The sequence below is a fragment of the Harpia harpyja genome, chromosome 3, assembly GCF_026419915.1.
Source record: "Harpia harpyja isolate bHarHar1 chromosome 3, bHarHar1 primary haplotype, whole genome shotgun sequence".
NCBI lineage: Eukaryota > Metazoa > Chordata > Aves > Accipitriformes > Accipitridae > Harpia > Harpia harpyja.
Window position 1 is genome coordinate 76,324,651 of NC_068942.1, and position 26,405 is coordinate 76,351,055.

At 44.9% G+C, this 26,405-nt stretch overlaps 3 protein-coding genes across 9 annotated transcripts in view; 1 reads left to right on the plus strand and 2 right to left on the minus strand.

Moving 5' to 3' along the window:
* SLC38A6 (solute carrier family 38 member 6) overlaps positions 1 to 615 on the minus strand; it is a 46,178-nt gene extending 45,563 nt beyond the window's left edge. For 2 of the 3 annotated variants that reach the window (XM_052783461.1, XM_052783459.1), the window contains exon 1: positions 418 to 615. In XM_052783461.1, the coding sequence (XP_052639421.1) occupies positions 418 to 579 (162 nt within the window). In that variant the 5' untranslated portion in view covers positions 580 to 615. The remainder of the gene's footprint in view (positions 1 to 417) is intronic. The other variant, XM_052783460.1, reaches the window with a different exon arrangement.
* Positions 616 to 690: 75 nt separating this feature from the next.
* On the plus strand, positions 691 to 7,246 carry TRMT5 (tRNA methyltransferase 5). 3 transcript variants are annotated; one of them, XM_052783464.1, is made up of 5 exons: positions 691 to 790; positions 2,550 to 3,199; positions 3,609 to 3,733; positions 5,289 to 5,943; positions 6,915 to 7,246. In XM_052783464.1, exons 1-5 carry the CDS (start codon positions 786 to 788, stop codon positions 6,977 to 6,979), a joined length of 1,500 nt encoding a protein of 499 aa, XP_052639424.1. In that variant the 5' UTR covers positions 691 to 785; the 3' UTR covers positions 6,980 to 7,246. The 3 variants fall into 3 exon arrangements, with proteins under 3 accessions (XP_052639424.1, XP_052639426.1, XP_052639423.1); XM_052783466.1 differs by lacking the exon at positions 691 to 790 and adding an exon at positions 1,236 to 1,517; XM_052783463.1 differs by lacking the exon at positions 691 to 790 and adding an exon at positions 1,599 to 2,094.
* A 3,229-nt stretch (positions 7,247 to 10,475) lies between these two features.
* The window catches only part of MNAT1 (MNAT1 component of CDK activating kinase), a 128,024-nt gene continuing 112,094 nt past the window's right edge, over positions 10,476 to 26,405 (minus strand). For all 3 annotated transcript variants that reach the window (XM_052783469.1, XM_052783468.1, XM_052783467.1), the window contains one exon: positions 10,476 to 10,964. In XM_052783469.1, the coding sequence (XP_052639429.1) occupies positions 10,844 to 10,964 (121 nt within the window). In that variant the 3' untranslated portion in view covers positions 10,476 to 10,843. The remainder of the gene's footprint in view (positions 10,965 to 26,405) is intronic.

The window sequence follows — 26,405 nt, forward strand, 5'->3', positions numbered from 1 at the left end:
CTGCCCCGCGCTCCCGCCGCCCCCGCCCGGCCCTTCCCGCTGCCCTCGCCAGGTGTCTCCCCCCGGGAGCCGTCCTCCACAGCCCCGTCCACCCTCCGCCTCCCCGCTCCACAATCGATCGGCCCAACCTTTGAGCCCCAGCTCCCCCCCGAGCTCCCCCCCCCCCCTCCCGGGCCACGCTCCCCGAACTTCTCCTCAAAACCAAGCACTGCCGGCGGCAGCCGCCCCCGCAACCTCCCGGCCCGGGAGCCGCGGGGACGGGGACCGCCCAGACAGACACAGCACCCGGGGAAAGGAAAGCAAGCCAAGCCAAGCTAAGCCAAGCCGGCGCCCCCCGACGGAGCGGGCCCAGGCAGCCCCGCGGCCGCAGCCCCCTCAGGGCGCTCCCCCTCCCCGCCGCCGAGCCGCCCCCCTCACACGCACGCTGCCCGACGGCGGCAGCAGCGGGGCGGACTCCCCGTCCTCGTCCGCCGCCTCCTCCTCCTCCTCCTCCTCCTCCTCTTGCTGCTCGCGGGCGGACAGGTACCAGCCCCGCTCGGCCAGGAGCCGCCCGGCCCCCCGCGGCGGCGGCGGCGCCATGCCACCCCGCGCCCCGCCGCCTCGCCTCTGAGGGGAGCGCCGCCGGGGGGGCGGGCCGAGGCGGAGGGGGGAGGGCGGGGCCGCCGCGGGGGCGGGGCCGCCGCTCCAGCTCCGCCCCCCCACCTCGGCGCGGCCACACGGAGCGGCGCGGCGGCGCGACGTCACGGCGGCGGTGATGACGTGAGAGGGCGGCGGCGGGGCACGGCATGAGGTGAGGGCGGGCGGGGGGGGAGAGCGGTAGCCGTAGCCGTGGCAACCGGGGAGGCCCCGGCTGTGGCCCTGCGGGCGGGGGGTCCCCACGGCGGCCCCGGCCCCGCAGCCCCCGGCCGGGCCGGCTCACCTCCGCCCCCCCCGGCCAGCGGCGGGCGGCCCAGGCCGCGGTGGGCCTGAGGCGGCGGCTGCCGGCGGGGCTCCCCTCAGGCCGAGGGGGGGGTGGCCCCGCCGAGGCTCCCGCTCTGCCGAGGGTCCCTTCCCCCGGTGAGGCCTGGCCGGCGCCTCTCCCACCCGCCCGCGGGTGTCTGTGTGTGTGTGTGTGCCCGGTGGAGCCCGGGCCGGGCGGAGCGGGGAGCGGCCCTTCGGCAGCACACCCGCACCCCCCCTCCGCCGATTTACCTCAGATTACTCTGAGGGAAGAACGGGGCAAACGGGGATTTTGACGGGACCTGGGTTACGGGGGAAGGGCAGGCCTTCCCGTAGGCGGTGTTGGGGAGGTGTTAGTCCTCGTCCTGCCTGCAGGGACCTCCGGCTAGACCCAGCGTGGGGGGGGGCTTATCTGACACCGAGATGCCCATGCAAACTGGGTCAGCAGTTTCCAGCTAGGCAGTAGGGGAATGCCTGAGAAAAACACCGGGATGCTCTGGCCTCCGGATGAAGTTTTTTCTCCTCTGTAGCAGACGTGAAGAATGTAATGTTTATTTTTGAGTCAACAGGGAAAGGAGGTGCGCTTTGCCAAAAACTTGGCTTAGGGAAACGAGCTGGCTTGGAGATGTGGGGAGTCCCAGCGAGGAGCTGGGATTTGTGGGGGTGGGAGGATGGGAGCGGGGCCAGCTTTGCTAAGGGTCGAGCGCAGCTCCTTTTTTGAAGAAGAGACCACATGGCTTGTTACCCAGAAGGAGGGCAGCAGCCCTGTAGATGTGTAGATGTCTGAGGCAGGCAAGAGAACCGGTTTCCTTTCAGAGCTGGTTTGCATCTCTCCTGTCAACCCCCAATCTTAAAACAAACTTCCCAAGAAGTCAGAAGTGTCAGCCTCACACGCTACCTAAACCCTTGGTTCCTGCCTAGGAGCAGCCGGTGCAGAATCAGGGAAGTTGGGCCCCTTTGGACTGGCTCTAGTGGGGGAAACCATTTAAAGAAGCGTACAGCTACTTTTCAAGTCCCCGTCCTATGAATGAACTGTGGAGAGGGGTTCACTTGCTCAAACAGGCATTACTAATGCTTCTCTGTACCTTTAGGGGAATTCTGCATTTAATTCATGGTCTTTCTGGCACGCAGCTCGTGGAGCAAAGACACTACAGAGTGAGTCTTACCACTGGGGTATAGGAGGCAGAAATCACCTAAGAGTGATTATGACCGCTGTTGCTAATAACTGTTTTCTAGCAACCACTGCTTGGTAATGAATTTTATCGGAGACAGAAGGGATCCAACAGTAGGATCAAGACGGTAGAAATTTTTCCATGTGATTTACCGGGATTAATATCACATTTATTAGAACAAAGAGAGGTCATTGTTTTTTGGCAGGAGGGGATTATCTCACTGCTTAAAGTTAGTTAATGTTTAAGTCTAAAAATACATTTGCGAAAGGACAGAAATTTGTAGTATATTATTCGTAATAAAGAGCTTTACTAAACTATTGTGGATTGTTTGGTACAGATGGAAATTCTAGTTTAAGAGAACAGATAATCCATGTGATTTGCAGCCTTTTTAATGGAATGATTACATAATGTCTATAAAATGAATAATTTCTCTTCTAGGACTTTATGGAGATTTGGATACTCTGCCAGACTACTGAAAACTAATCGTTTTAGGACAGCTGCATCAAATACATCATTTCCAGCAGTTTGGATGCTATTGGCGCAATATTCTGGCAGAATACCTGGGCTGTTTGTAGTAGTTAAAAAAAATAGGTTTTTTACAATGCCTGAAACTGTGGAGGATAAAGCTAATCTAGAACTGTATTCGCCACATCCTGAAGTGCGTGGGATGACACTACTCAACAGGGAAGCTTTTAAAAGGACAGTTGTTGTTCCAGTTCTTAAAGTCAAGAAAGAAATTGTAAATACTTTGCTAAAGTCCCTAAAACATACGGTACTACAGCGTCCTGGTCTAAAGCGAGTGGTTGAGGATCCAGAAGATGAGGACAGTAGACTTGTTATTCTGGATCCTCATAAAATACCAGAATTCTCATTAGGGGAATCAGAGCAAGAGGTATTAAAACAGCTTAATGTTCGTCCTGAGGTGTCCAGGTATAACTTGGAGCTGACCTACGAGAATTTCAAGTCGGAGGAGATCCTACGAGCAGTCCTTCCTGAAGGTCAAGAAGTCACCTCTGGATTTAGCCGTGTTGGTCACATAGCTCATTTGAATCTTAGAGATCATCAGCTACCATACAGACATTTGATTGGTAGGTAAAACAACTCTTCTCAAAAAAGTAATTAATATATTTTGTATAGTCTTAAAAAGATATTTTAACAGTTATTCTGCCGATAAATTATTACTTGTACAAAGAAAACTTTTGAGTGCTTTTCATTGCTTTATATTTCGACTTTAAATAGCCTTGTGCTGATGCTGTAGCAGTGCACAGAAGGCACAGTTCTCTCCTCTTACAGTAATTGTGGTCTCCCTTCACTGAGCACTGGGTCAGGGTAAAGTACGTGCCTTAGAAAGATGTCACGTCTGCAACCCTGAATCATTAGAGTTTTTCTAATACATGCTTAGTTTTGTTAACTGTAAACAGCAGTGTTTGTATCTCTTAGTAGAACATTAAGAGGTTGTAGACCCTTAACCAGAATATCTTTTGCCCTCTCTTTCAGGCCAGGTTATAATTGACAAGAATCCGGGGATCACCTGTGTAGTGAATAAAACCAGTATAATTGACAGCACATACAGAAATTTTCAAATGGAAGTGCTCGCTGGAGAGAGCAACCTGGTAACCAAGGTACAGGGTTTTTTCCCCTGTTATTTCGAATTTAATATGTTAAAAACCAAAGGCACCTACTGGAAAGATGTGATGAAGAGATGCTGTTAAGACCATTCCTTTGCACAGTGCCCTTCCTGACACCTGTTTTGGAGTGTAGAAGTTGGCAGTTACTTCTAGCTTCCTTTGTCCTGGTCTGCTAAGAGCAAACTCACAACCATAGGGATCATGAACATAAGTATTCTTTCAATTTCACAGCCTAGATTTTAATGGTATGTAAAAGCAGCTGAAGTAAAGGTTTCTTACAGAGATGCTAATTACAAACTTGTAGCGAGGGGTGTTTCTCACTCTAAAGCCCAAATATTTAGTGGATTTGATGTAAGAAAATGCTGTTTCTTAATTTCACCAAGCGTTGTACAGTGGCTGGTACAGAACGCAGGATTGTGTTTTTTAAATCTCACTGGCTTTGCAACTTAGGCAAGATTTTCTCTATGCCTTTTTCTGTCAGCAGCAAGACAAACCTCCTCTCTCCTCTGTTCTGACATTTTTCAGGTGTAAAGCACTATGTAACTGCCAAGTATTCTTCACTCAGGGTTTCTTGTCCTTAGCTGGAAACTTGGCCACGGTTCGACCAAAAAATATTTTTTCCTAACTGTTAGCAGTTTTATACTTTTAGAAGAGAAGACTTTAGATTACCAAATAAAGAAGTTGAATAGCTTGGTAGAACATCCTGTACATGCAGAGAAGGCATTTGAATTGTCAAGGCAGAAGCGATAATCAAATATTATGCAGATGGTATTAGCTCATTAAGCATACATCTAGCATACCACTGAGCTGCACACCGAGGAGTGCAGATACGCTTCAGTATGTTTCTTGCTGGCAAAGCAAATGATGCAGTGATTTGGGCCCAGAGTTACGTTACTTCAGTGTCACACAATTCAAGCACGGTGGTGCAAAGTGAGTATTATCTTGCATCCCATTCTCATTTGAATAAATACTGTTTCTTTTTAGCTCTGTTCTTAAGATAGTGGTCATCCCGAAGTTTGGGTTTGGATCAGTTTCCAAACTCCGTCACCTTGAGAGATAAAATACAGTATTTCTTCAAACTGCAAAATTTGCTCCCAGTGGCTTTAAATTTGGCTGACTGTTGCCATTCTTGTGCTGTATCATTCTCAGACACTTATTTACTATGTGGACTCTGCTAAGGAGGGCTTGAGGCATCTTCCCAAGGTCTGCTTTCAATAAAGGAGTTGTCAGCCAGCCACAAAGCTCTTGAAAAGACTCAGAAATTTTTTTTTTTTATGGTCGTTTTAAGTTGCTGCTTTATTTCCACCTGGTGATTGAGACATGCATAAGCCAGCCATCTGGATTGACAGTTGGAACATTCCTTATGGCTAATTCTGATGAGTAGATCTGTTTATACAAGATTCATGTGTACTACTAATGGGACAAATGTCAATGTACACGTTAGCATTTGATAAAGCACCTTGGGTTTTAGCTGTCTTAATTACTAATAATGCTTAAACATGCCTGGAATTTGAACAGAGAGGCTTAAGCAAATTTTTTGGACTTTCAGGTCAAGGAAAATAATATTGCATATGAATTGGACTTTTCTAAAGTCTACTGGAACCCACGTCTTTCCACAGAACACGGCCGTATCGTTGAGCTTTTAAAGCCCGGCGATGTCCTTTTTGATGTCTTTGCTGGGATTGGACCTTTTGCAATTCCAGCAGCAAAGAAAAAGTGCCGCGTATTTGCAAATGATCTCAATCCTGAATCCTACAACTGGCTCCTGCACAACTGCAAACTAAACAAAGTAGACAACAAAATAAAAGCATTCAACATGGATGGCAGGGACTTCCTCCTGGGGCCAGTAAGAGAAGAACTAAGTAAAGAGCGCCAACTTCTGAAAGAAGAACAGAAAACCTCTTTTCATATAGTCATGAATTTGCCAGCTTTGGCTATTGAATTTCTAGATGTTTTCAGGCATCTCTTAGCCAGAGCGCCATGCAGCACTGCTGGCCTTCCCACGGTACACTGCTACGGTTTCTCCAAACACGACGACCCAGCCAAAGATATTCAAGAACGAGCTGAAGCTTCACTGGGAACCTCCTTGGATGGACGCTGTTCTACTTACCTGGTTAGAAATGTTGCACCGAACAAGGAGATGCTGTGCATTAGTTTCCAGATTCCAGCAGACGTGCTGTACAAGAGGCCCTGCCCTGATGAAGGTGAGGAACAAGCCCCCTACGTGGCACTTGGATTTCAGGCTACACCTTTTGTTGTCTCAGGCTGGTCCCATGTTGTCAGCCCTGTGGGCCACTTCAGCCGTGTGACAGCGATGCTGTACTCCGGCGTGAGCGCGGAGGTGGCCAGCAGGACTGAGCGCCTGCACATGCGCAGCAGCTGCAGGGCTTCATGTGCTCTCGGCAACAGCGCTCCACTCCTCTGATCCCAGCATGAGCCTCCACAGAAAAAATGGTGGACCGGATAGGATCATCCCACAGGCCGTAAAACAGACCTTTATGCCCTAGATTGCCTACTGGGGGAGGGTGAGGTATCTAATGCCAAGTACACGTTTCTATTAGCTACATACTTCAGAACTGGAGCTTCATTTTCACCCAGGGCAGAATGGTGTACTTCCAAGTGACTGGTCCCAGTTCTGACCTTCTCTCTTACGCTTGCACGGACTCGCTTTAGGTCCGGAGTCACTACATCAGCAGAATCAGGTTCTGTACAATTTAACTGAGAAATAGATATCCTTAGAGATCTCTAACATTCAGTTTGATTTTTGGTTTTTTTATAATTGATGATTTATTTCTTGTAGAAGCTAGTTGGCTTCAGTGATCTTGGGCTTTGCACTACATGACGGGGGGGAAGGCTTTCAGTCTGCAGTTGCATGAACTGGAGGAAAGGAGGTTTTGATAAAGCTTTAATGCCATGAAACTTATCTTTACACTGTTGTTGGGTAGCCCTGAGATGTACATCAAAACGTACCTCCATACAGGTTTTTTGAAAGTCCTTTTTGGCGTTTGGTAAAGAACCCCACATGACTGCTCTAACGGTTTTCATTTGTGACTGGTAATCCTGATTTTGACTCTCATCTGTTCCTGTTAAATCCCTTAAGCGTTACATGGCTTGTGGTTTAGTTCAGTCTGTTTACTGTACATTAAGTAACTTACTTTTTCTAACCTTCTTCCAGCAAATCCAGCCTCTAAACGTCTGCGTACCAGCAAAGATTTTTCTGAAGAAAAGTTACCGAGTTGAAGACTAGAGTTACGGTAACTACCTTAGCAGTTTGCGTAAGGTATACTTACTTAGGTTACCTCTGGTTTACCCCTTGAATTATTTGAAGCATACCTGCGTTACCCATCTCAGGTGCCAAGATGCGTAATGCATGTTGCAGCTTTCCTTTGTGAGCCTTGCTTCCTGCATTTACCTTTTTTTGTAATTGTGGGATCAATAAGCAGATTGAAATTGTTGTTACTACAAAAAAATAAAACTTTGCTTTTTTGTAATAAATGTGTTTTGGTACTTTTCTGCTCTCTATTGTTTCGCGCCCCGTGATAGTTCAGTGACACAGACTGGGATAGTTTTTTGCTATGTTATTTTGATACTGTGGGGTTTGTGGTGAAAACCGATTTTTATATTTTGTCGGGTCTAGCAAGATGACTTGTATAACCCTTGCATTGGATTCTCTCCGACAAATGGTTTTGGTGTTCAAGAATATTAGGTTACTGTTAGCAGATGCACAAACAAACAGCTCTTGTGTAAGCAAGATAACCTTTCAAAAACTTAACCCAAGATACAAAAAGTCCCAAACAGCCGCGTACACTTGTTCCTAGGCTTTTGAGTAATAAGTGCTTTTTAACACTGAGATTTAGTTAGGGATTAGTTGACTCCTACCTTAGTGTTTGCCCACCGTTAAAGCAGGAAAGACTGTAATGCCGTTTGCACAGTTGCAGATGACGTACGCACTTGCGTTGGAGCGCTTGACTGACAACCAGTACCTGGCTGAACAGTCCTCTCGTCTTGAAACTGCGTCCTCCTGCGGCTTTTGTGCCCCTGCCCTCTCCCAGCTCTCCCCCTACCTCCCCGAGTGCTCCTCTGCTGCAGTCCCTGGATGATCTCTCTGACTGGCTGCCTGTGTTCTGCAGGGATTGGAAAAGCCTCTGCCTTTGATTTCCTTTTCTTACCCATCCAAACTATTGTTGGGCAATGTCAACCACAAATAGTTTCTTGGGACAGAGAACTCGGATCACCCTCTCGGTTTCAGATGTTGTCCAAGCTCAGAGCTCACGCCTAGCAACTCAATTACCAGATGTCCGTCCCCCTCCCTGCCTCTACTGCTGTGGCTCCATCACTGGGGCCGGCAACCTGACATCTTGGCTCTCACCCAGAGAACCGCTAAGGCCCGTGGACTTGTTTTCCTCACGCCTCTGTTACAGCCTTTCCCTTGGCTACACAGCCTGTGCTTTTGAGCAAGCCTTCGCAGCTTGGTTACTGCTGGATTGCATTTATCAAACCAGGGGAAAACAGTGATCGTGACTCACTCGTACTATCTTGAAAGCTGCTGTACAGATTACTTCCCTGGTCTGCCACTCCAGCCCCAGCATTCCTCCACTGGCCTTTAAAATGGTATCGCAGTGGCTTTAACCTATTTGTCCTTGCTGTCAACGACGGGCACATCGTATCCTCTCCCTACCAGTCGCTGCTCCTCTAAGAGCAAGTGCTGGACTCTTGCCTCCGGCCTGCGATGCTATCTCTGCTGTCTGTTACCTCTTCTAACACCACTGCATGCTTTCCTACCGCTGCCCCGCGGGTTTCCCATAAACATTTGAAAGCTGCTCTTGTTCTTCAGAGCCCTCCATAAACGCTGCTGTAGCGATAAGGCCCTCGACCGTTCTGGAATGGTGCAGTCACCCTATGATCTACGCTAACGCGCCTGTCTGTGCTGCTGGAGACCGTGGGTCCCTTTGTGTGCGTTGCCCCACAGTCCAAATTTAGGGCTTCTTGGCACTACTGCACTAACAGAAACCTGTCTTTGATCACCCTTTTTGTGTTAAGCAAGTCAACTACATAACTCCGATTTTCAGCATGTGACTATCCCAGGGCAGGGAAGGATTTTTAGTTCTTAAAAGTTTTGGTCGCTTAAGGATTAAATGCCATTGTTATTTTAGCAGCACAACTTTAGTTTAGATGCCAGTTAATGGACTGTATGTAGCTATACTGGTAACCAGGGGTTTTTCCACATTTCTGTGCAGTTGCCACTTCTGCATATAACCCTCCCACATGAAATAGTAAACACTAGCCAATGTACATGCAAGTTGCATGAGTGTACTTAAATGATATGTATGAATATGCATATGCAGTTCTGCATTCATTAGGGCAATGACCTGAGGCTTTACAAACTGAGTATAAAGCAGATCATTGACGAGGCGTATCTTTACCAGTCTGGGTGAGCCCGGAATAGTACAGACTCCCCCTGGTTGCTGCTACTCCCTCCCAGGGTCCCGAGCTGAATCTCGGGAGAACCGCCGCTATCTTCTATCTGGGAAGAGGAGACAGGCTGTCAGGTATCTGTGACAGAGAGAACGAACTCCCGCAGCTTCTGGCTGCTAGGAAAACAATCAGCTAGGCCCTGCGGTGGTGGCAGCCATCTACCATGAGTGAGGGAACGGCTAACTAAAGGGCATGTGAACTTTCAGGCCTTACAGCCGAAGGGAGAGGAGGAAGGACCCCAGGTGGAACGCAGCACTTGTCTCAGGGCTAGGCTACAACATAAGTGCAAGCGTACGAGTGATTTCTCATGTGTGCTGCACAGCCAAGTCCTGCAACACCCAGCCACGGGCTTTCTGTCTAAGGCCAGGCCACCTGGCCCTGGCAGGGAGCAGTGCTCTGCAGGCTATCATTTTTTCTACACCTCTGCCTCGTGCGTAACGTTACCTGTTGGCAACTATTCTGGGCACAAACAACAGGATTTCAGAGAAAGGGCAATGGAAATTTTGGTGCTTCCCCCCACTTCTGCACCGAGTCTGGAATAGAGCTTTTTCTTCTCTTTATTACAAATAGAAAAAATACATTCATTTAGTGCACTCCTCAGAGCAGTATTCAACAACTGCTAACGGATGACCCATAAAATGCGGTCCAGGCTTTGCTCTAGAGGTGCTCGCTGTCCTGAGCAGTTTCCAGTCTCCTGCAGTTTATACACACTCATGGCCACATATACACACATCCCACCACAGAAAGCCCATCTCTGCTGTGATTAGTCTACGTTCCACTACCAGGAGAGGGGAAGGAATATGTCAAAGCAGCAGATCAAGTGGCCAGGGTCATCCCAAATCCAGACAAAGGGACGTTCCTGCCAAAAGAAGCTCCTGAACATGTGACACAAAAGTTGCCAATGGAGCTAAACAGGAAAAAACCAAAACCAGTTTTGACCACTTTAATGACCTAGCCTTGTATCAAGGCTTCTTAGATTGCTTCTAGAGGAACTCAGTTGAAAGACTTTGAGCTAATGATTTCTTTTCCAGACAAAGGTAAGAACATCAGGACGGATCCTGCACAAGAGTTGTGTCAGCATAGTTCCAGGGTTTCTCATCTCATCCAGCTGGCAGGAGGAAAAACCCACTTGTCTGAACTGGGGAAACTAGTTTTATGGGAAGAAAATGTAGGCTTGAATATTGACACTAAATGTTATAATCAAAATGGCATTTAAATGCTTGTGCAAATAAAACCCTGCAATAAGAGTAAAACCACAAACTTTAATAAAAAAGTCTGGCTTTATTTAAAAAAATTTACAAGTGTATTTCTTTAAACCTCAAACATACACAGCTGAGTTATTCACATCTTCCATTAGATGTGGCTTATTGCTTCAGCCTCCCTCAGCAAAGTGCCACATGACTAACGAGTTTCCCCCTCCACAAAAATGTATCTACCATTTTACAAAGCTCTCGTGCAGACTTTTTTTTTTTTTTTTCCCTTTAACACTTAAACACAGCTGGCTTTACACAGAAAAGTGACTGCAGCTTAGCCGTTGCGCAGATGGCAGCAATTTTACCCAACCTTTGCCGGCTTGATTTGTTTCTCACTCCGTTTGGCATCCCTTGATCACAGGCTGATGCACACTGGCTAACTGGGGTGCCAGAAAAGACCACTGAAAGCATCCTGTAAGGCTCGGTAACAAGCAAGAGAAGAAGTGTAGCCCCCAGCGAGATCCTGCGGAGAGGCGGCTCGTACATGGTTGAGATACCTAAAACAAAGAGAAGCATTTAGAGCAGAAATAAACACATGAAACACCTGTGTAGTTCACCGTACAGTGAGATCGAGGCCGCTTTTTGGGAGGAAGCAAGGAGACATAAGCTGCCTACTATTAGCCACCTACAAACACATCGGTATAAAGCTTCCATTAGTTAAAGCAATGATGATGCTCGCGCACCTTCAGACAAGCTGCCCAGCCAGCGCACTGAAAAACCCAAGCCCTTTGCAATAGGTTGCACAGGGTGAAGTACACTCCTTGGTTTGTTATTTTCTGTGCTTGCTTTGGGAGGAGGGTTACATTTTCCTCCCTTTGGTAGGTCCTTCTAAGACGATGATGATGACAACAGATCTTTCCTGCGCTCCCGCAGGCATCAGAGGGTTTCAGCTCTGTCCAGTTAATGCTGGGCGCTCCCAAGAGCCGACTGTGCTGGTTGCTCTGATGACAACAGGGCTGAACTCTCTACTCTCGGACCTATCTGTATCTGGTGTAAGTCCACTGACACCAGGGAATTAGATCTGTAGGAGGCTATCATCAACATTTTGGCTAAAGAAGCCTCTAAACTTCCCCATTAATTAAGCATCATCACCCATTTGCAGAGCCATCTAATTTTACACCAAACCAGCCAGACCAACGAGTTGACATTGAAACACGCTACCTACGCTGGCACTCCCGCAAGCTCTTGGCTCCCCTTAGCTCCTTCTGAGGGCTCAGACCCAGCCGTGCACGCCGAAAGCTCCCATTAAAGGTGTCTGCTCAGGGGGGCTTGAATGGTTTCATTCAATGCTGTAACCCTATAGTTCTTGCACCCCACACGGGACATACAAGACCAGATTCTCAGCTAGTTTTGCACCAAAACCCCATCAAATACAAAGACACAGACATAGGCTGTAGCCTAGCACGATCAGCACAACGACCATCTCAAATTCTGAACACCAGATAAAACACCGTAAATGAGAACTGCTTTTCACAGTGGCCATGTAAGCCACTGAGCTTCAGCTAGCTGTTTTGATTCATCGCTTGGTACATGTTGCTCCTGGGAAGGTTGAGTCATTCCACCTCTGGCTTGGCAATTCAAGCATAAACTTGCAAAACGCATACAGCCTTTTATAACGTTATCCCGAGAAACCTAAAACAGCTGCACTTTTGGCAGGAAAATACAGGACCACCAGTAAAATATCCAAAACAGTTGCATCTTTTAATTTATGACTGTACACTGTTTCCATAAAGAGTATATAAAACAGGTCAGATTTTATAGGTAAGACATAATAAACAGTCATACCCATTGATGCCATAAATGCATAGAAAAAGAGGTTACTTAGAAATGATTAATTACAGTTTTAAAACTGTATTTCTTGCACCTAGTAACCATAATGCACAGAAATAAGCAATATTTCTGAGTGATTGTTGGTGAGATGCTAAAGTTAAAAGACTGAATTTGCCTCCTGTGGCCGAGTTCAGGTGAGCTCTGCCGCTTTGTACCAACTTGCGACAGAGTTCGGTCCTCACTGCTGGACACTGGTTCTCACCAGCACAGGCATAGACATTAGGGCACAAACCCTTTCAACAGCGTTTAGTCCAAAGCGAATCTACAAACACAGCAGCAAACCTGCTCCCGTCTCTTAATCTGCAAGGGAAGACAGTCTGTAGAGAGCTCCTGTTTTGTGGGAGAATGCATTTAATAGATTTTTTTTTTTTAAACACTCTTGTTACTTGTCCCTTAATATTTTAGAAGGAAAATCTCATCCTTCCCAAAGGCCTTTTACAACTGCTGTGGGAAACAGGAGCTCCTTCCCCCAGCCAAGAATGATGAAGGGATACTGACAACAACAAATTTCCTTCAAAACGCCAGTGTGAAACTACCTCCACCCTCTGAACCCGAGAGTCTTACAAAAATCAATTCCCATCTCGGATTTCACTTCCATCATGTTTATCTCATTGCACAAACTTCATTTTCCACTCATGCATGGAACAGTCCAGAGAAAACGGGATTACTTTACATTTCTACATTAACAAAGGTTGGTTGTGTGTTTTTCATTACTTCTCTTTTGTTACTTATGTATCACTAAAAGGAGAGAGGCAGAGTCTATTGTTTCCCTTTTTTTAGGTCATCTGAAATTGGGGCATTAGTTTCATAAGAGGGCCTGATTTACAGCTATTACAGCATTTATAGTTAATTGGTATGTGATCGCTGAAGCAATACAAAATCATTGCCAAAAAGGCTCAGATCAACTTTTACTACGGCAACCTCTGTTAATTCTCCTTACTCCTGTGAAACGAGCACGACACGCTGCCGGCTGGTCAAGTGAGGTCTTTATTTTCCTGTTAAGTATCTAAACTTACTGCTCTTGACCCATTTAATTACTGTGGTATACCAGGCAATTGCAGAGAATCTGCCACACTGAAGCCACACAATGAGAAGTGAACGTTTCGCTGGCTTTTCCACACCAATCCCCATCTGTGCTGCCTGAATCCGGCCATACCCTTCGCAGGAGAATCTCTCTGAACTGGATTCCTGGGGTTTCTGGCAGAGGTCAGCACATCTTTTCATGTACACCTTTACAACAGCAGCAGGAAGAAGCGCTTGCCAAGTTTTATTTCCAAAAAGTCAAGCTCCGTTAGGTCTGGGGACCTGGAGGTAATTGCTCTCACTAGTTAGCAAATTCCAGCACACTAGGTCTGTTTTTCATAGGTTTATTTTAAGTACCTGTAAATCTTATAAGCAGAAACCAGGAAAAAGAGGTTTGCTTTTTCTGGTGCACAGTTTTTTAATGTAACTTGTTTTTACTGAGGGCAGACTAAACTCTGAAGTTAAAAAAAGCCTGCGCTATTATTTTTAAGCGAGGCCAAAGGGCTGTGTGTTCTCTGCCCCACGGTTTCACACTTCCCATTCACCGTAATGCCTACGCTCCGCTTCAGGCTCTGCCCAAACAAGTCCCCTTTCCTTCGCTGCAGCCATTGGATGTTGATCTTCCCCATTAACCTTTCACGTCAGTTAAAACACATCGTATTTTGTTCTTCATGAGCCTTCAGGGGGCTCATTCCTGACCTTTAGTTTCTCATCACCATGTGAGAGGAAAAAAAAAAAAAAAAAAAAAAAGCCTCCTGTTTTCCAGGAAAGAGGTGTAATTCACACTTGGTGCAGACGCTCAGAATCAAGCTGGTCATTCCTGGGGGTGGGTTTCCTTCATGTTTTCTCTTTTCCGAAGGCTGTGTCACTATCACTTCATCAGGAATGACTGGGACCACTGGAGAACTACGCAGTGGTGCACAGCGTGGCAGTGGGCGCGATCCCCCGTGCCTTTCCACCCACTGCCTGGGCAGCCTCAGCACCGCTTGGCATTGCCGTTTCTGAGAGCCAGCGGACCCAACACCAGCTCGTCAGACAGTAACGCCTGAAACCACCGGCAAACGTCCCCTCACTGCCCGACAGGGCAGTCTCGTTTCAGAGAAATTCACGGAAGACTTCAGAAACAATCAGACAGGATGGAGAAACAGCACAATCGAACCAGGCTAAAAAAACCAACCAAACAACAACAACAAAAAAAAAACCAAACCCAAAACATCCAACCAACAAGCCAAAAAAACTCCACAGTACTTCACCCATTCAACTGGAAGTATCAGTGCTTGGGATTATTTCACACAGTCTTCCCCCATCTACCCAAAATAAATACACTCCTACTGGTGCTTCTGCAGATGCATCGTTGGAGGTACATGTGGAGTACTATGTATTTGGCATACAGATTTTATTTTTTTTGATCTATTAGGTATTTTATAGGGGTGAAGAAAAGCAAAATTATTCACAAGTAGTTTGACAGAAAAAAAAAAAAAAGTAATTCTATTCCACAGAATAGATTTACTGCTCATCTGATTATCTGCAGTATCCAAGACAGAAAGTAATGGGGCAGACTTGAGATCTGGGAAATTTTCCTGATTCATCATTTAAGTAAAAAATAGCGATTGCATGAAAGCAAGCAGAATACACCAGTCTGGAAAACTGTGTAAAGCATTAGTAACACAGTAGTATATGCTGCATTCCTGAACCTTTCTGGAGGCAGTATTTTCATAAGATTTACCAAGTATCTAAGATGAGCTATTGATGCATTATTCAGAGTATCCTTGCAGAGACTGGGTCTTATCAGATGAGAGAGGCACATAAGGAACTGGATTTTCTCTGGCCTGTTTTCCATTGAGGAATGTGTGGTCTGGGTTACTCTATAGCCCCTGAGCAGGTAAAAACAGCTCCTCCAAGCAACTGTGTTTTTGTTTGAACTAGTTCTACCACACAGTTGGTCCATGCAGCCAAAGCAGAATTTGCTTTAAAAATGAGCTGAGTTCATTGCTGTTCTTCATTAAATAGTCCTGGGAAATTCATTTGAGAACAGGTCTTCGCTAGGTGTTATTCAGATATGGTGTGGCTTTCCCCTTCTCAGAGACTGTAATGTCTAAGTTGGGACAAAAACGCAACACACAGAAAACTGGTAATCAAAGAAGTCGTCCAGAATAACAATTCATCCCTCCACAGACTAGTTACAAGCCTGATCCCAGGTCCTCAAAAGTCAAAAAGCAGTCTTTCATCTATTTTAGCAGACACTCTTTGGGCACTATCATCACATTCAGATCTTAACAAACCAGCTATTATTGGTGTCAGAAATTCCTGCTGAACACCAGCCAGCACAGCCTGTTCCTACATATAATACAACTTTAACAGAACAATGAACGCAGCAAAGGCTCCTCACGAGCCCAACTCAATACCTCCTGCACACCTTGCACCATGCCTGCAGTTACGCTTCCAGACCTGATGGTAGCAAGGCACCTACCATCAGCCGCTCTTCTCCTTCGCCTTCCAGGACAACGAAGACTAAATGGGAGAAATCTATTTAGTAGCTGAAGGGGGAAAATTGTTCCCTGGAAAGGAACAGGTCCATGGCTGCCTCAAGCAACCAAGACATCATTTGGTTGATAAATACAGTGTTAACATTTTTAATTACTTTAATTTTAATGTGACCAGGAAGTCAATAAAATGGACAACAAATTACCACGGTGTGGAGTTTGCTGCAAGCACCAGCAAATGGGCAGGCAGCTACCCACTGCAATAGCTGAGGGGGGGTTGGCTGTTGTTTTGGTGGAGGTGGTTTTGGGGTTGGTTTTTTTTTTTAAAGCCTCTGTGTATACAGTTGCAGCAATCAGTGTGAAATGTCAAAAAACTGCTAAGCCTGAGGAGGTCTCAATACAACAGATCCCAAGGCAGGCACAAAAAGAATATATTTTTAACCCGATTATGTCACCTGTTAGTCTTGCAGCAGGACAAGACCATAGTGCAAGGGGTACAAGGAAAAGTCAATCGAAATACCGCAATACAGTTTTGGCTACAGAAGAATCGCTCCAAAGACAAGAGAGCCTACCATAAACACTACCCTTGAAACCCCTGCAATCCCACTTGCAGACAGCATTTCCACCACTTCAGATTCAGCTTAGTAAGCAAGTTTATTTTATTATTAATAATACTGTTTAGCTATGGTAGTTTTCTGAGGGCTTAGCAGAAATTGCTCACCAAGGTGTCAGATGAGTGCCAGACCCCAGCCTTTTCCATGCCACAAACTTGTTCAGCCCATTTCACATACCCACACCTCAAGGAACTGCCACAGAACTGTCACTTACTCATCACAACTTGCAGAGCTGTGCCCAGAGCTCCCCTCATTCAAACCAGCATGTGATCAGGTGTAGAAACTTATGGCGTGCTTGTAAAACCACCACCTATGCCTCCAATGCAGGAGACACAGTAGTGATTCTATTCAGGGGCTGAAGCTGCCAGAATTGACTGCTGAATGCACAGTTGGTATTACGAGCAAAGCCTCTGGTTCCAACTGGCTTTACCTTTGATGACATTCCCAGGGGCTCGCTTGAATTGCTTGGAAATAAACATATTTATACTTAGAGGATGTTTGAGTATTCCACCACCACCACCTTTTACTTCAGAGGGAAACTTCAAACAATTTTCCGATAAGGAAGAGTTAAAGTCTTCATCTTGCAATAAATTCTTCAAAATCAGATGCCTACTGACTTTAATGGGTCTTTATTTATTACAATGAAGATTTAAGAAAAAGCTCCTTAATTGGGAGTTTGAGTTCATGGCTCCTAGGACTTTTATTTCCCAGTTTTAGGTCTTCTAAGTGAAGAACTCTCTTCTACCAGAAATAACTTTCCCAGTAGAAAAGCCAAGAAAACCCCAACCCACCAAATCAATAAAAGAAATCTAGGACCTCCAGTGATTCTTTTTAGCTTCTTCTAACTGCTTTTTCTAAATAGCAATTTGTTTCAAATGCTGTCAGAGTGTGCCTCGGCAGGAGTACACATCAACTGCATATAGTGAAACAAAGTTCTTTAAAATTAAAATAAAACAGGTCTGCCACAACATGCCTTAGCTAAGATGGAACAGCACAGAGGTCTGCTAACGGACACTAAAGGAGGGGGGAAAAAAGCCTAGAAAAGTAATATTAGCCATTAGCCATGAAACAGCTGTCTCTGATAAGGCCAGTTCTGACTCCCAAGGTAGAAAACAGTAATGAGTTATTCCTCCCTCTTTTCCCTCGTTCCTCTTCTCCCTTATGTCAGAGGGCAAACGTTTCAGCTCCTGGCAGCCCACAGCCACACATGCCTAGCTGCCAACAGCAACCCAGCGGCATCTCAGGGCTCAGTGCTCCCACTCCGAAAGCAGCGGCTTCACTCCTTACCATTCAGCTACTACAATGACAATAAAAGAATCTCCGGAGTGTTTAATATAAAAACTAAGGCACTTTTATTTGATGTTTCTCATAAACTGTTTCCTCTTTTAATGGTGAAACACACACATAAACTGTAAGATATATCTAATTACCTATATCAGTGATTTTACTAGAAATTACCTATGACATTGGTGAGTACAGTTGTGAACCTCACAGTGGAAAAATCTTGAAATGCAAAGACACAAAGGCAAAGAAGCCATCCTTGGTGGGGGGAAGAGAACAGAATCAAATTTTCCCATACTACTTTCCCTGAAAACTTCCTCTTTTTGTGATGAAATCCAGACTCCAGCGACCAAATATTTCCACTGAAAAGCTAATACATTGGGGAACGGAATCATAGAATAGTTTGGGTTCGAAGGGACCTTTGAAGGTCATCTAGTCCAACCCCCTTGCAATGACCAGGGACATCTTCAACTAGATCAGGGTGCTCAGAGCCCCGTCCAACCTGACCTTGAATGTTTCCAGGGATGGGGCATCTACCACCTCTCTGGGCAAGCTGTGCTAGTGTTTCACCACCCTCATTGTAAAAGATTTCTTCCTCGTATATAGTCTAAATCTACCCTCTTTTAGTTTAAAACCATCACCCCTTGTCCTATCGCAACAGACCCTGCTAAAAAGTCTGTCCCCATCTTTCTTATAAGCCCCCTTTAAGTGCTGAAAGGCTGCAGTAAGGTCTCCCCAGAGCCTTCACTTCTCCATGCTGAACAACCCCAACTCTCAGCCTGTCCTTATAGGAGAGGTGTTCCATCCCTCTGATCATTTTTGTGGCCCTCCTTTGGACCTGCCTCAACGGGTCCATGTCTTTCCCGTGCTGAGGACCCCAGAGCTGAACGCAGTACTGCAGATGGGTTCTCACCAGAGCGGAGCAGAGGGGCAGAATCACCTCCCTTGACCTGCTGGTCACGCTGCTTTTGATGCAGCCCAGGATACGGTTGGCTTTGCTGGGTCATGTCCAGCTTTTCATCCACTAGTACCCCCAAGTCCTTCTCTGCAGGGCTGCTCTCAATCCCTTCATCCCCCAACCTGTAATGATACTGGGGCTTGCCCCGACCCAGGTGCAGGACCTTGCACTTGGCCTTGTTGAACCTCGTGAGGTTCACAGGGGCCCACTTCTCGAGCTTGTCCAGGTCCCTCTGGATGGCATCCTGTCCCTCAGGTGTGTTGACCACACCACTCAGCTTGGTGTCATCTGCAAACTTGCTGAGGGTGCACTCAATCCCACTGTCTGTGTCACTGGTGAAGATACTAAACGGTACTGGAGGAGGAAAATTTTCTTGACGGCTATCTGAAAATACACCTTCAGTGCTCCTAAGTGAATGAGTCATAAAAATCCCAACTCTTCTAGGAGTAAAAAAAAGTTTAAAGGGCAAAAAGTTTTAGAGAGCACCTGGTTCTCCAGCATTTTCCTAGCACTGCAATTCTACTGCTGCTCTAGTTTTAAAATAGATGTGAGATCAGAACCAGGTACCCACGTTTATTTAACACACAGATAAACATTTGCCTTTAGAGTAACTGAGAAGCCAATGCTATTGCCTAAAGGTAAGATGAAAAAGCATGGAGAAATGAAGATCAAAGAACAAGGAAAAATGCCTTCTGCCCCACAGAAACTGTCTGATATAATTTTAAAAGAAGTGGATGTTTTAAAGTGTAAAGACAGGAAACTATGGTGAAAAAGGTTTTATAGAATAAAGGAAGCTTTGTATTACTCTGACCTAATATGCATTTTCTACATTTTTTTTATGCCACAGGCTGAATGACAGTCCTGGCACTTGCAGACTGCGCATACAGGTTTCTGCAGGTACTGCCGTAACAATTAATTTTTAGACAACTCCAGTCCCGCTGCAGGGTCCTACCCAAGAAGGCACCAGCCTTGATACAATTATTTCATGCAGAGAAAGACTACAGACTCAAAGTACTGTGGACTATAGACTTAAAGACTATCCACTCAAAGCACTGTAGTATAAGACTTAAAGTCTTACACAACTTAAAGCACTCTGAAATGGGACATAAACCCCTTAAATGGTGCTAGCTGAACTATACCCATCTTTGAAGGAACTGCAAATCCAATTACACCTGTAGACAATATGTTGAAAATTTGTTAACAAGTTAAATAAACCTCTTTTTTCACTGAGGAATTATGCAAAACTAGAGATTTACATTCAACAAGAATTCAGGTGTGTAAATCCAGTGCATACCTAATAAACACATTTTGTACCTCATGGGAGCCCAGAATTCACAATGGCTGTCTACATATTTACTCTGATAATAATCAAACGCTACATTTAATCAGGTTCTCTTAACATTTGACCAGGCAGCATCACTTCAGATAAGGTATAACAGTTTCAACCTTAGAAAATGTAAATGCCAGTGTGCAAGAGAGCAGCCATTCCTGTCTTTTTGCTGTAGATTCAGTGGTCTGAGCTAATGCAGGAGATCTTGAATGCACTTTCAAAAGTAAAAGCAATGACAGAGGTCACACTGTTTTGTTGGGGGGGGGGGGGGGTGGTAGTTAAAAAAAAAAGACCACCACCCTGAAGCTGCCAGAGTACACCATAATCCCCAATAGTCAAACTTCAGAAAAAGGAGGCATATTCTCAGCTGGTGTAAGTCAACATGGTTTATAAATTTCTGTGCTGTTACAGGGCAGATTCAAGACAAGGATTATCTGAAAGTTCTCCTCATTTTAGCAAGTGACTGCCTGTTTTAAAATAAAAACGGGAAGTGGAAAGCAGAACCTGCAAACATATTAATCCTTTGCTTGCAAAGGAATACTAAAGGCTACCCAATTTCTTTTTATTCACGTGTTTCAACTCTAAAAAGGATATTTTATACAAGTTCTACGCTGACTTTTCTTTCTCCAGTTGTTGGGGGGCTTCCTCACATCCCACTTTCCTCCCAGCAATATATTTAGTTGTTTTAATGGCTCCATACGTGTCAGTCAAGAACCATCACCGATTATGCTGTGTAAACAGTTTGCTTCTTGTTGCTCACCACACATCTCAGCACCACACATTCCTTGCCGGCGTTCCAGACGCCGTCTCCAAAATATGCGCAACCACCACCATTTGGATGAATTATCTTTTTTCCTTCAAACTGAAATGGTTTCTGCTTAAACTCTTTCCCAAATAGCTGCTTGAATTCATTATCCCCACATACTTAGCTGGTAACAAAAGGTTAATGTTTATTTCTAGAAACCTTGCTCACAGGAAGCCTTCCTTCAGTGCGAGTGACTTCCGTAATGCGCGCCTCTGCGAGCAGAGGGGTTGGGAGTGCTTTTGGACGAGTGGGGGCACCTGGTCCCCCATTTGTCATCTTCCTGAGGTCACCCGCCAGCTGTCTGTCCTCTCAACATCCAGCCTCGCTACCGCGGTGAAGGCATTCTCCCTCGCTCAGGTTTCCAGGTCTGAACTTCCAGATACAGTAAATCAATCAGCCATCGCAGAAACTGCTCAAACAACTGCAAGTAAGCATTTTAACACCCTTGAGCAGCCTCGCTGCGTAGCAAGGACACTGCAGTCCTAGCTGGAATCCAGCTCTGCATGACTAGTATAGATTACACTTTGGAGGACTGCAGAACTGCAGCTACATTTAGTCTATGACTAAATCAGGCTCCACTTGTACTTGACCCTGAGAAGAATGTCACTGAACACAAGGGCCTTTTCTCAGCTATGATCTCATATTTTTTTCTTTTCAATGGCTAAAAAGACCATTAAGCCATCATTTCTGTAATTACAAAGTAGCAATCTTTTTAATGTGTTGTGGAAATGTTTTGGCATGGCTTGATCTTCAAATTGTTCATCTTTCCCCCTGCCCTCTGACTCCACTCTTCCTCCTGCACGCTACGTTTAGGACAAAGATCATCAGAAGAACGTGGACATGTTTAAATAATTATTATTACTCTGAGGAAGTTAACCATTGTTTTCTAACTTATTACCTGAGTCAGGATTGTTTTCATAGGCTTATCTTCTTTTTTAGGGAAAGGGCAAGTTTAGTCTTAAAGACATCCCTGTGCCTTTCCCCATGGCTAGGGGAACGTTTACCTAGGTTCCACCCTTGGAATAAAGCATCTCTTCTGTAGGCAAAAAGAGGGAACACAACTTTTATTCTGAAAGACAGTTCTTTTGGACACAAAAATTCTTCTTTTAGGATAAAAAATCCCTACTGTTCCTCACTCTCCCCCTTTTTCCTCTGACTTCTGCACACCCCACTGTGTACCGTGAATCCCCAGTGCACAGCAAGCAATCCATATTGATGAACTGGGGCTTTGAGTGAGCTACATGAAAGAGATTCCTCCTGGACCAGCTTCCATGTAAATTATGCAGCTGTGAAGCAAACTGAGCCCTTTCTGAACAGAGCGCTCAGTCAGGAACACCTACAGAAAGAGGATGGAGATGCACAGAGACTTTTTTCCCCATTTTTCAGTACATTTTGCTTGATGCACAGTTCTGTGGCAACAGACCACAAGCACGGTCATGGTTGTACCACAACTGCGGAGTACAGGAGGTATTTTTGCCCCAGGAGCTCTCATAAGGACCTTGACTTTGGGCCCAAGGCTGGAGAATGGACTGGCCAGCAAACTTTTAGAGTTTTTTTTCACACTGAAGGACTGTGTTTTAGTCCCAGCAGGGGAGGACAGAGCCCCTGGGTGACTTGGGCATCAGGCATGGTCACAGCCAGGCTGCAGACTAATGGAGGTCAACAGCCTCCTTCGCCCCCACGCCTCCTCTACCTACCTGCTCCGTTGCACAGCTCTGAAATTGCCGCTGCAGGGCACCGATCTCAGTGAGAACTATGAGGCGGGACCTAAGGGGAAAGAAACATCACCTTCTCCGCCCTACCAGCATGAAGGAATGACAGCAGGAAAATAACACCAGAAATGCATTTACCACAGCCACAGGCTTTGCCCCCAAATCACTTCAGATGGAAAAAACATAATCTGAACAAAGAAAAAGCTGTATATAACCTCAGCTTTGAAATACTGTCTCCCCTGGTCAGCCAGTCTATTCTGTTTTCACTGTGACGCAGCATCCTCCACTCTGACAGCATAGGAATGAATTCATGTCATAAGGTAATTCCAGTTTAATATAACTCAAACAACATAGCTCAAGATGCACAAGAATTTCTAGAGGGTTTTTAACCTCTGATACTGATCAGATAAGTAAGCCACCAAACCTAATAATTATCTCGAATAACTACGAGCACAGAGCAACTTTTAAGAACCCAAAGTTATTTTCTCTAGGCAGTATTTGAAAAGCATAATTGTTGAAAGCAAAAAGACTGCAGCAGTTCGAATGACACTATTTAAAGGAGACTGTTCAGGTCAAAACAAGGTGAAAAAAACAGCCCGCCTGGTATCACAGCTGACTAATGCTCTAATGCATTAGACCCTCCGCTTCTTCAGGTTCTGGTTGCTGCTGATCAGGTCAGCATTTCAGTCTAATGTTGAGGATCAAGTTTACAGCTTTCAGCCATGCTGGCATTTGCTCCTCAGGAAGGCCTGGAAGAGGTGGGAGGGAGAAAAGAGAGGAGGGCAGGAGCTAGGAGTGAGGGCTTCTCCTCAAAACCACGGCTGGGCTAAGAATTAGAAGCATCTGCCCAAGCCATGTGCAGCCTTTTGGCTGAGCTCTCAAACACCAACCTGCAAAGGAACCGTTTAGCCCCACTCTGTATCACAGAGCAGTCAAAGACAGCTCACCGAGGTGGAGGCTCTGTTCCCTTGAAAGTATTTTTATAGGGGAATGAAGGAAAAAAACCCACTCCTTCAGTCCTAAGAAGTTTCCTCCTATCTGTCAACATATGGTAGGAGCTATTATTATTTGGCTTAAATATAAAGTATCATGTTAAGCCTATTTTTCTATTTTAACAGTTTGACATTTCTATTGTGAAATCTGGGTGTAATTTTCTGGATTTTATTGTCCTTCTCTATTGTGCCCTGGTGGAATTTCTAGAGGGGGAAAAAGCAGTGATGATGGGAGATTTTCATTTTACTCTTCTAAAAAGACAATGAGTTAAGTGTCTAAATGGAATCGTTCTTTATTTTATATAATTTTTGTTGAATTAATTTTTATTCTCTTCTGCTTTCAGTCTAATGCAATTTCCTGAACCAGCAGCAGCACAGATATCAAAGCAGAAGTGTGCTGAGTTAGGCAGAATTCCTTAGTTTCACCTGGGGGAGAAAAGTGCTAACAGAGTTTTTACAGAGGAGTGACATTCATAATTACCGAAATTCTCCATGGATTATTTGTATAACAACTTGACCCACCTTGTAAATTGCATCCTCAATAAACATATCCAAAGAAGTTGTGCATACTGATTGAATTGATTCTGAATCCCTCTGGTGCAGAAACTGCATTTTTAAACGTTCACAGAGAGTGCCTAGCAATTGGGGGGGATTATTAATAAATAATGACGTGTAATAAATTATCTGGTGATACCCTGCTGAGGAGAGAACTCACATTAACACTAGGTGGCAGAAGGCTCTGTCACATTGAAGACACCTGCAGATAGACTCATTGACCTAGACTCAAGCTTGATAGCCAATTTTAGAAAAGCTAAGGGCAAAACAGTTAAAAGCAAAATAGCTATAAAATACCATTTTCCATCCACTCATCCAGTTCTAATTCTGGCTCTGATATCTTTAGTGCACATCACTGTTTAAAAGATCGTTGGCTATCACTGAATCTGAATACACCTTCCAAACTTGAACCTTAAATCACCTCTTATTCAATTCACGTGAAATTCTGTATGTGACACATGATTCTATTAAGCTTTTATTTAAGTAAAAGAGGAATTTGCAGTTTAAAGAAATAAATGGCCATTAGGGCAAGTACACAATAAAAACATACACTGCTTGTTACCTTGAAAGATACTTGAAACCAAGTTTGGACTGCTATAGCAAGCACACTTCTGCAGCTGAAAGAAAAATCAACAACCTACAAGCAAACTCATTCAAAACTGCTCAAGACTCATTGTGGAAGAGGTCTCCTAAAAATGGCAGCTGCTCCTTCATGGAGATGCATTTTCAGGAGGTACTTTTGTAATTACATATAGAATCCCATGGTGTCAACTGGTTTCCTCTCGTTTTACATATTTAACCCTTTAAAAGTGTTTATGCTTGATTTTCCTTTATTCTGGCCACCTCTTTTCAACTACTCTAAGTTTCTCTCTCATCTAGTCTAAATCCAACATACAGACGGAAACAAAAATTTTGATTTCCAGTAAAAAAGACAGGTGAAGAAATATCAGCAATCACAACTCAAAGGCAGTATACGAAGAAGAATTCGCTGCGTGGGCTCTAACAACCTAGATAGAAAAGAAAGCAAACAGCAATGTCAGATGTAAGAGGAAGCTGTAAACACAGAGAGGAAAAGTGGAAGACAACCAATGTCTACATGTTGAAAAACAAAAGGAGGTGGGGGGAGAACGACACAGTATTTCCTTAGACAAATAAGTTAGAGTTGACAGCAAAGGTTTGTTCTAGATCACTGTGGCTCCGCTGCTTTTACACTTGCCATCCAGTAATGTCCCAGATTTACAGTGCTTGAGGGTTGGGTTCTACAAGTGTGGCTGGTGCCAACAAAGAGCTCAGTAGTGTTGTGGTGGGTTATTTTGCACTTCTAGACATGGAGGCTCTTTGTGTTTAAATATAGTATATTTTATCATTCACAGTTGTCAGCAGTGGAAATTGTCATCTAAGCAGTAAAAGATGCTGTTGAAGAAACAGGAGGGATTGGTTCGAAAGTAAAAAATTATTTTGGCCGTGACAACTCATCTCGCTGCCCATTTTGAGGGTAAGGGATCAAGCTACCCATTGCAAATTGCTGCCTGAGAGTCAGAAAAATCAATAGTAGGTAGGAAAGCCTACTTGCCAAGGCTACAGCCACTGCCAGCAGATTATTAATGCATCTGTCTGCATTCTTTAATGTTTCCTAAGAAGCAACTATGTTAACTGAAAAGGTGCGATGTGTCACCAGCCCTTCTCTTCTCTCCTCTTCATTTTCTCTCTATATTAAAACCTTGGCTACCAAAGAAAACAATCATGTTTCACCTCATCTTTTCCCAGCTTTTCTGAAGTTCAGTTCCTGCTCTATAGCAATATATACAGTCTAAGTACTATCCCTGACAAGCTGTTTGACAACCCTAAGTTGCACATCTATTTTACTCCCCAAGCTTTGGAGTTGGTAGGGCTTAGATGGGAAATGGAGGCCAATTAAAATAAACACAGACAATATCAATGAATTCTTCAGAAACACACAAGACAAGCAAAATGAAACACTACTGGCTTTTGCCCACAATTAGAATTCAGCCCATCTTGCAGGCTGAACACTCTGGCTGAGCTCCAGAAAGACACTTAAGCACATGTCTTATTTTAAGCATGTGAGTAGTCTCATTGATTTTTCACTCATGCCAGTAAGAATATTCAATGCGCTTAAAGTTAAGCACATTGTTAAGTGCCTTCCTGGATCAAGGCCAGGCTATTTAGCCCTTGCAAGAGTTGGTCTACAGAATATTTACCATTATTTTAACTTCTCAAGACTTTCTTTGAGATAAAGTTTTATGGCGTATGGAAATATTTCATTCATTGAGTATCATATGAGCAATGACTGGTTTACAGCAACCTTCAGGGAACAAGTATTCTTCCCCTTCCCAC